Source organism: Pelobates fuscus, chromosome 3 (assembly GCF_036172605.1).
Source record: "Pelobates fuscus isolate aPelFus1 chromosome 3, aPelFus1.pri, whole genome shotgun sequence".
In the NCBI taxonomy this organism is placed as follows: domain Eukaryota; kingdom Metazoa; phylum Chordata; class Amphibia; order Anura; family Pelobatidae; genus Pelobates; species Pelobates fuscus.
Window position 1 is genome coordinate 54,656,551 of NC_086319.1, and position 10,758 is coordinate 54,667,308.

At 40.6% G+C, this 10,758-nt stretch overlaps 1 protein-coding gene across 1 annotated transcript; it reads right to left on the reverse strand.

Moving 5' to 3' along the window:
- Positions 1-689: 689 nt before the first annotated feature.
- On the reverse strand, positions 690-10,628 carry LLPH (LLP homolog, long-term synaptic facilitation factor). The gene is made up of 3 exons (XM_063447079.1): positions 10,542-10,628; positions 9,012-9,222; positions 690-1,198 (listed from the first exon to the last, which is right to left on the reverse strand). Exons 2-3 carry the CDS (start codon positions 9,217-9,219, stop codon positions 1,041-1,043), a joined length of 366 nt encoding a protein of 121 aa, XP_063303149.1. The 5' UTR covers positions 9,220-9,222; positions 10,542-10,628; the 3' UTR covers positions 690-1,040.
- Positions 10,629-10,758: the final 130 nt, after the last annotated feature.

Genomic DNA, 10,758 nt, shown 5'->3' on the forward strand with positions numbered 1-10,758 from the left:
AGCGGAGGTACTCAGCAGGGTTACCCAGGGTCTGCTACAACGGCATTGCCACTTAGAACATTCTTACAGAGAAACAGGTCTTGCCCGCTAGGTCTCTCGAAGCAGTGGGGTTTCTGCTCTTGTTAATTTGCAAAATGTTTATAAGCAAGTTGGGAGGAACATATTCTACAGTGGTTGGTCTACTTACTGAAATAGTACATTATTTTTAACTGGTCAGCATTCAGGCTGCAACCAGCTTCCCCCCTCCCCCACCACCTTTCTGCCACAATGGTATAGACCACAAAAAATTGAATATCTCCCCAAATAATGGTAATAACAGGAGATCACAGATTGGCTTCTGGCATTAATCTCTAGCATAGTTCCCTCAAGGCTAGATTATCAGGTGGTGCTAACCTTATGGAGGTGCTTTGGCTAAAGTGGTCAGTAAATCTATGTACTCAACAAATAAAAATATTATACATTTTTATACAAACCTATTTTTTTAGGTAGTCAACGTTTCAGTTCCCTATAGGAACTTTCATCAGGACAACATAATGTTAAGTATTACTGAGCACCAAGTAACAAAAAAAAGCAGTGTGTGCGCGCGTCCCCCGGGGAGAAGCAGCACCAAAGTTTGGCACACAGACTGGTGCAGTTAGAGGTCATGAGTGAATCAAACCAGTTAAACACAGAAGAGAGACACAGTAAAATGACAGCAAGCATTCATTTTATTCAACTCCCTGTCAATCAAGTCTCAGGGGCAGAAAAAACTGATCAACATCTCACTTATTAGGCAATGTGTGCATAACATTACAGAAAAAGGCTTAACACCCTAATGCCTTACAGGAAGGCACTCAAGTATACTAAAGGCTTAATTATACTGTAAAATAAAAGAAAGTCAGGCAACTACAAAAATATAGATATATTCTTGATAGTGTTCTGTCCGTCAGGCTTGGTGTTACTTCATTCTGCACATTTAGAAGATCTGGTAGCCAATCCTTGTTAAACACCAGCATGTAGCCAAACAGTTAAAGTCCAATAAAATACTCTCGAAAGACCATCTACCACGCTAATCCTTTGTGGGGTTTTGTCTTCCCTTTCTTCTTTCCTCGTTGAGTTCTCAGCTTCTTTTGATGCCTTGGGTTCATCCAGGCTGGATACTGACCGTGTTCGTTAAGGAGGCTTTTCTTGGTTCGTTTTGCATCGGTTTCCATCTTACCTAAAAAAGGACAAGATATATTCTATGAAATCAATGGAAAGAAATTCAATACACAAGCAAAAAAAAAAAGGCAGCGTTAATATTAAATATATAAATGGCACAGTAGTCACAGTTTCCCATTAGTATATAAAATGTACTGGATACTAGATATAAAAAAAGTCTAGATCATAACTCTACCAGAACAATTATTTTGAATAGTCTTTTAGAGAATGAGGATATTTATCAAGTCAGAACTTGTGCTATTTTTAGGTGTAAAGCACTAAATGTTGAGACATTCAAATGATTTTCATGGATTAACGGAGGCAAAGAGCACCTATGGTTGGAGGTTTTTGCCTCAGTTTCTCCATACTCCTTTTAAAAATGTACTGCAGCGGTATGTACACAAACAGTAGAGAGGCTGACAGATCAGGTAGAGACTGCAGGTTCCTCTCATACCAGTCTGTTGATCTCATCCAAGAAATTTCTGTCCAGCAGGCAGGGCTCAAAATTTCCTCTGAACCACTTCCAAATCATTTGTGGAGCTCTGGAGAGTGAGTTAGAAATGTAAGCAAGTCAAAGCTGAATGCAAGCATGATTCCGTGGGGTGAACTGGAAGCTTTCAAACAAGAGCAGCATCACGTGCTTTACCTACCAATCAGTGCGACACTGTGCGGCTCAGTCTGTAACTGCACATGCCTCCTAAAACTTAGCACTGTGCAGCATACACTGAACATATTCCTTGCCCCTGCTGTCACACTCCAACAGAGGCTGATACCTCTAACATTTAGTACAAGAGAGAATGAGCTTTTATCAGCTATGGAGGATGGGTTACCTACTAAGGGAAAATAGAGTGCGGAAGAATTGTAGTGCAATCGTGTGATCTAAAACGGCAAATGCTACTTTTTGGCAATATCTGGCTGTAGTAGGATCAGTTTTCTATTTTGGTACAGATGTCGCGCACATACACAGACCCTAATCGTGACAAATGTGCTTCAGCATATGTTTAGCCATCCTCTACTATATGTGTCACTGCTTCTGAAGAGAATGCAAAATAAGTCTATAAAAACAGTTCTAGCAGCATACACTGCAAGCTTCGCTGTGTATTTTGGCTAATGCACAATTCTTGCCAAATGGTCACTGTTTAATAAAAGCAGTAAGCGAGTGCAAATTATTTGTGGGTTTATTCGTTTCTAATTTATACCTTAGAAAAATAAATCTTTGGAGAGAGAGAAAGTAGAAACCACTAAAAAGTTGAGCTATTAGTGTTAAAATAAACACACTCCAGGGCATAGTCACACATACAAGCGAGAGCAATCCTAATTGCCTTCCTGCATTATTGACTCCTACGTGGCCTTTCATTTCTCCATCTAGGTGCATATTTGCAAACATTCTATAGTTAAAAAATAAATAAATAAATAAAACAGTCTGTGGCTTAATGAAATGTACAAGATAAATGTCAACCACTATATACCCAAACCGGTATCCTGTGAGTCTGCAATTTGTGCAGAGAACCCCCCTTCCAGGTGACATGTATGATTGATGGAGGGACCTAGTGGGAGATATCCTAATCTTTGGTTCTCCTTTCTTGGTACCGACATCACCCTCTCCAACATTTTTTTTTTTTTTTTTAAAGATTTGTTAAGGGGTTACATAAAAACACTCTACTTTGATTTAATTAAACATTTTAATTGTTCAGGAATTTAATTTCCAAGACAGGAGCTAACGCAGCTCAAGGGGTATGAACACCGAATGATTGTGACCGATCCCACTGCCATGTGTATGCACTGCTGGTCTAAGCAGGATGGTTGCTGGTTTGCTAAATGTATGCTACTAATCAAAGATCACTAAAATAAGCACTGCTCATGGAGAAGACACCAGAGCAGTTTTCTTTCAATGTTAAGCTACTTCAATACAGTCTTTTTTTTAGCAGATCACATACAAAACTAGCTTATAAAAATGAATTATCAGAGGACTACCCCACACCTAAATGACAATGTCATATCCCAAAATTACTACAGTGCACCTGCACGGGAGGATTAATAGGATGCAGACGGAGTCATTTGGGGACACATTGGCTCCATCCAGTCCAAGGGATTACACTGCTTGCAGTAGAAGTGTGCATGGAATGATTTTCAACCAAGTATATATATTTTTTTATCTATATTCTTGCTGGTGATTTCTCCAGTACAGGGTACTACCTGAATGTAACTCTGCCAGCCACATGACTAGACATTCCACAACGAGGTACCCCCATAAATATTTGACACTTTTCTAGTTGTGTATGCTCTTCCCAAAGGATTGTGGAAATAAATACGCTGTGCCCTTTAAAACATAACAATGAGTAACACTGGCAGAGACATAACGCTGATTTCATAGCACATACTTCACATTTAAACATCATCATGACAAAGATTTCAACTGCCTCTTAAATAGCCTATTTTTCCTCTTTGAATTTTGTTTTGAGACTATATCCAACTAATCCGTATTTAACCAAGTAATATACTATATGGAACTTCACTAATCAGAAAAGACAAAACATAATATATTACGATATTTGTCTTGCAATTTGTAACACCACAGAATGCCCAGAAAACGTCAGTTTAATTTCTCTGGAGGGGTCAGGAAACCACCACATATCACATGCCCAGGACCCGGACAAAAAACAAATCTTCATTACAGGAGGAGATGAAAACGGATACTGTTAAAACTAGAAAATCTTCAAATGCAAGAAAAGCATTATAACCGGTTATTTAAGTAATTTGTAGAAATGCTTTATGGAAATTATTGCTGGGTGCAATAACTGGTTACTCGACATTGCTAGTTTTTGGATTATCGGTTTAGTACCACATTTTATTAGTTGTGCATAGATACAAGATATATCTTACAGTTTTATTGTGGGTATAATTATATTTAAATTGTAATTAGAAAATTAAGACCACCCACACAAAATCCAATTGTTATTGCAAATAATTGTGGAATTATTGGGAACACTAGCAACATGGATGCAAATTATTTTTTACTATTAAAGTTATTTTTGCCTAAAACTTGCAAGCTCTCTGGTCAATTTTCAACAATTACCAATTTTGTGAAAGACACAGTAAAAGAGACCCTCTAAGCACTACAACTACTTATCTGCTATTTAGGAGTTAAATCACTTTGTTTACACAGCCCTAGCTAGACCTCCCCTTGTTGAGACTCACAGCCTTCCTACAAATTTCCTAAAGAATAGGAAAGAAGAAAAAAATATATATATATAAATATATATTTATAAATGTCCTACTTCCTGCTTTGTTAATAGCCTGCACACGCCTCTGTAAATAGATTGTGCTCCAAGATTGGATCCTGCACAAGATAACAAGGCTGTAGAGCAAATGGAATACAAGTACCCCCGTGAGCAAAACCCACTTATAGAGTTTTATAGCTACAATCACTGCCGCAGTGCTATGTCACTTCACAGGGTGACACGGTGAACCTGCTGACACCAAACTCGACAACCTTGATCCTGGTGCGCACTGTTCCAGCCTACTCGCGGACAGGCAGGAGAGGGGCGGCCAATCTTGATGAACCGGTTTGTGAGTGGCACGGCAGTCATGCGCTCCTACCGCCCCCTTTGGACCGGTGGGGGATATCACAGTCCCCACTGGGGATACGCTAAGCAAACTTCAGTACAGAGACTTTTACATACCTATCCTGTACACGCCACGCGGCACACCAAAGATGGCTTCCAAACCACTTGTGTACCCAATGTCTCTGTGAGAGGCTAAGTTCAATGCAGCTTTCGACGCTCTGTGTGCAGCTCGGCTGGAGTGCCATCAGCAGCAGAAAAAGTCCCCCATGCCAGCGAAAGCGGAGATGTTCAGCGGCTTATCGCCACGCTACTCCTCCTCTGGGCCGAGAGCCAAGTTAAAGGATTCGCCCATCGGCCACACCAACCCTGTGGGACTGCTAGCCTTAGTCCTACTATTAAAGATGGAGGGCTTCGTGGGGAAAAGGGTGCAGGCTTAGAAGATGGTCTGGGCTCAAATTCTCCAGGGACACAGAACCGACACTCACGTAAACCCAGTTTGTGGTATAGGCTGAAACATGACTCACCACAACCTCTAGGTGCACTAGTATTTTTAATTTTATTTTCATTTTGTTTATAGAGTAATTTGCCTAGTTCCCTACTTGGCCTCTCACAATGCCATGGGATCTTCCCATATAGATCTTTTTTTTTTTTTTTATTCTTTTTTTTTCTGTGCACAAAGACATATACAGGCAATATGAAATAATGTTCCCCACATATCCCGCATTGTAGAGACTAAATACCATATTATACTTTCCAATGGGCATGCAGGATACATTGCATACAGTGCACATTTTCTCTCCCAGAATAACACGTTTTGTATCGGAGTGTTGTAGTGATCACAGTGGCTTTTGGTCGTCTTATGCGTAGAGGAGTCTTATCCACCTACATTTGGCCTGGGGGATCAATCTATTTAGGCCCGCTCCACCCATTCCCTCTCATGTTGGTTATTGGTCGTATTGCTTTGATCTCTCTAGCCACAACTTTTAAATATTGTTGTAGTACCTTCTGTGGGAGCGGGTAGATTTAGTGTCGTCTATAGGCCTGGTCCTACATGTCTCTGTAGCATATTGATCCTAATTTACGGTGATCCCCTAGGCTCCCTAATGCGTCTCACCATGATCTTCCCATACAGTTCTATCCAATGTTCTGTCTAGTGTGCAGTCTGCTATATAGCTTGTTCATACATGAACATAATACTGTCAGGCATGTGTTTATTCTAATTTTGTTTTATTTTATTCTTATTACCATGCAATTGCTACTCATGTCCTCTAAAGGTTAATTTCATATGGCAATCTATGGTTATCAACCCTCCTACTTCTTAACCCATGATATTATATCCCTATACTCTTGCCTCATAAACCTGTATTATGTATTCTGTTTTAAAAACTTTATCATACGCTAAACATGGCAGTTTACCTAGAACTAACTATTCTATACAAACAAAACAAAAAAAAATGTGCACAATTTCTCGATTCTCCCACTTTTGTATGATGATATGCTTGTGGTATGCTGTTGGGGCTGTTTTTGTCTATTTCTGCACTTATAAATAAAGAATAAATAAAAAAAATAAAATAAAAGACTTATCCTGGATGGTGAATGGAAGGAGCTGCTTTGCTATAAATTTAACCTGGCCACTCTTCTTCTTGAATAGGGATACTCTTTATATTCTTACCTCCTATAGCTTGGCACATTTTATTTACCTGTTATTTTAACAGTACTTTTTTTTTTTTTTTTTTTTAAATTTACTGTAAATGTAAAATAGGGTGTTTGGTTATATATTCACCAAACCAGACACCCACATGTTTTATCCACTTTACCTAAAACCCAAAAAATGTTTGGGGGAAAGCAAAAAAAATGATTTGCCATTAACCCATGAATCAGCTGAGAGGAATGTGATTTCACAGTATGTTTCTGTATCCTTTTACTAATAAATGTATTTGGGAGATCTAAAAAATAAAATGAAATGTAGAAACCAACTCCACCCTATCCTGAAACAGAGTGTCATGGTTTCCTAGCGATGGACAATGTATAACAGATATTAGAAGTAACAAACAAGTACAATCTTGTCAAATGTACTTGAAATTATGAAAAAAATATAAGTTCTTTTAAAGTGTACTTCAAGAGAATAGATTTCTACAGAGAGAAGGGTTCTTTATAATAAGATAATAAAGATGTGGAATTATGTTTCTAAAGAAGTTGTTTTATTAGACACTGTACAGATTTTTAAACAAAAATGTTTTTTCTGAGAAAAACACACCAGGCAATAATAGTTTGAGGGACTATATAGTCACCAAAACATTTTGAAGCTGTTTTTGTGTGTAGATCATGCCTCACTGCCCACCTTTCTGCTATTTAGAAGTTAAATCATTTTTGTTTCTGTTTTTTGAAAACCCAGCAGTTTAAATGATATGCTTTCCTGAAGAAGTGTGTTTTCAAAGATTTTTTTTGAAGGAGTGGAGACTGGGTGAAAATCTAACAGAGAAGGGAATTCCACAGAAAAGGTGCAGTCCTGGAGAAGTCTTGGAGGCGATGTGGGAGTACGGACACAGGATAGACGTAGGTCTTTGGCAAAGCGCAGGGGCCTCAACGGGACATATTTGTGTATTAAAGAGGATAGGTAAGAGCAGCATTATGTAGGGACTTGTAAGCAAGCACCAGAATCTTAAACTGAGCCCTATATCTAACTGGAAGCCAATGTAGGGACTGACAGAGGGGGAAGCGTGGGCGGACAGGAATTTGAGCCTCGCCGCCGCATTCATTATAGATTGCAGCGGTGCAATCTGGGAACACGTAAGATCACTGAGAAGGGGGACTGCAGTAGTCAAGACAAGAAAGAACAACGGCATGGACCAGCACCTTAGTCGCGTCTGATGTTAAATAGAGGCAGATGCAAGCTGTTTTTTGAGATGGAAACGGCAGTATTTGGCAATCGACTGGACATGAGGGGTGAAGGAGAGCCTGCGAGGTAAAGGTGATCGTGTCGCCGCTGACTTGGAGAGAGGCATGGGAGTAGCAACACTTTAGGGAGGAAAGACCAGAAATTCTGTTGTGGATAGGTTGAGTTTAAGGAAGTGAGCAGCCACCCTGTTGGAAATCGTGGAGAGGCAGTCAGAGACACGAGTCAAGATGGGTGGAGAGAGATCAGGATAGGACAGGCAGATTTGCGTGTCATCTGCAAATAGATGATAATGGAAGACAAAGCCTGATGAGTTTACCAAGAGAGGCAGTATAGATGAGAACAGTAGGGGACCGCCAACAGAGAGGGGTTGGGGAGAAGAGGCAGAGCCAGAGAAAGAAACACTGAAAAAGCACCAGGAGAGCAGTATCTCGTAGAACGAGATTACAGAGAATGAGAAGAAGCTGTTGATGATTAACAGTGTCAAAGGCAGCAGAAAGATCAAGGAGAATTAGGATAGAGTAATGGTTGCGAGATTTAGCAGCGATTAAATCATTGGATACTTTGGTTACAGCTGTTTCAACAGAGTGACGAGCGCGGAATGCAGGGTGAAGCAGAGAGTTGGATTCGAAGTCTTTCAATCTCACATACACAATGATAATCCTTCTCCCCCTACATATAATGAACAACTGAATTTGAGACTCTCACTGTTTATACAATTATAAGCTTTTCTGCTGCAAACATATGTATACTGTTATAATATATTCTGATATTGTGTGCATATTTAAACTCTTTCAATTAAAAGATTTTACAAAAAAAAAAAAAACCTGAACTTGATGGCGGACGTGACACTTTTTTCAAGCTATATTAGTATTACGGAAGCTGTAAAAAGTGTGTATGAGAAGATCCAATTTAGCTAAATAAAAACATGCAATCTATACACTACGCTGGAAAAAAAATTCCAGGAAGAGTATAGATTAAAATGTATGCAAAATCTGCAATTACATTCCTCTTCTGCAAGCATCCACTGTCAAAGTCTTAAAGGGACACTCCAAACCCTTAACCCCTTAAGGACACATGGCATGTGTGACATGTCATGATTCCCTTTTATTCCACAAGAGATCTGCAGCTTTTGCAAGTTTTTTTTACCAGCTACCCTCCCCATGGAAAAAAAATAATAATTAAATACAGGCATGTGTTCATTGGGGATATATGTACTAAACAGGGATTTATTTATTTTTGGCAGTGGAGTGTACCTTTATTATAGAATGCAATAGACATATAGAGGAGTAAAGTGTCAAATTCAAAGAGGTTGAAATAGTAATGTAAAAGTAGCCAGTCAATCCACAATCATCCCTAGCAGCACTCACCTTCCGAAGTATTGGCTTCCATTTCAGATTTTTCCTTAATTTTCTCAACAGTCACAACCGTTGCGACATCTTTCACATCTTCCATCAAAACATCTGCCTTTCCTTTGGCTACGACATTTTTTAATCGAGCAAGTTCTTTAGGCGCATTCTTCTTGCGCTTTTCTGCACGCATTTTTCGCTTCCATTTGCTTCTTAAGCTTTTAGCCATTTTCTGAGTATAAACAAAATGCCAACATGGTTACATTGCATGAGCGTGATTGTAATTATGGGTAGCGCTGGCTATAAACAGGGCTTATTCTGAAGCAAGGTACAAGGAATGGTGACAATCGCGTCAGAAGCTCCATGCATAGCCTCTCACATGGCTTCACAATGGAAGCTTTTTGAGATCAACCAGCATTAAGCTAAAGTTTTTTTGGTGACTTTAGTGTTCATTTAACTCCTTCTCCTGCAGTGTCATTGGGACATTATTAGCCAGCTGGAAAAAGAATTACGAGCCGGCTAGTGTCAGTCCTGTGCATATTGCTTCCTACAGGCATCCAATGGCAGCACGACCCCCACTCACAAAGGGCCACCCGTGTCCCCCTCCTCAGCCTGTTGTCCTCCCTGACATCCCGCCTCCTGCAGTGAGGGAGAGTGACATTATAGGAGGAGGATCAGCCTGCCTCTGCATTGGAGAGTTATTGCTTACTGGTTAGCCCGCAGCAGATATTTGCCAGTGGAACTGCTGGAGTTTTAGGAACATTAAAAGGGACTCCTCACCAGATTACTAATTTTGAGAATTCATAAATATAGAATCTTAAAAGGGACAGTATAGGCACCCAGCTCACTTAATCTCACTGACGTGGTCTGGATGCAGTATCGTTGTTCTCTTAGCCCTGTAATGTAAATGTCTACCAGACAGCCAGTAGAAGCACATCCTGCAGTTTCACGAAGTTTAACTTAAAGGGACACTGTAGGCACCCAGACCACTTCATCTCATTGAAGTGGTCTAAGTGCAAAGTCTCGGGTTCCTTAACCCTGCACAGGTAATTATTGCAGTTTTTAATAAACTGCAATAATTACCTTTGAGGGTTAACTCCACCTCTAGTGGCTGTCTAGCATACAGCCATTAGGCTTCCTGGCCGTTAGGCGACTTTTAGTCATGTAACTGACGCTGGCCATCCATACACAATGCGTGGATGTGGCGCAGGACCCAGATAACGTGGCAGATTACTCTGGGAGGAAAACATGGTACTCCATTACTGGCACCATAAGATCTACAGCAGGCTAAAGTGATTGTGGTGCTCTGAGTGTTCCTTTAAATCAGTATACTATTCAATCTAACCCAGAGCGCTCACCCTGCATTGCCAACCATTGCCACCATTCCCATGTTACTTTATAACCGGTGTTCATTATTATATATCCACAATGCCTGGAGGGTACTGCGCTGCGGAACACGTTAGCGCTATATAACGACAGACAGGTGCATGGCACTCCGCGGGGTCCGTCACACGGCTATGTACTAAGCGGCCACCTACCAGGAGAACTTACAGTGAGTTACAATGCGAGTCCTCAGCGCAGCCTCTAAACCCAAGTCACCATGCGGCCCCGTGCTCACCGGATATGGACAGCTACTCTGAGGGGCGCTGACTGGTACGTCATCAGCCTGCGACGTCACACTGTCTCCTCCCCCCCCCCCCCCCTCCCAGCCATTTTGTTGGAGCCCCAATACTGTCATTGATAGAGCCCTGTGGAGCTTTGTGTTGTA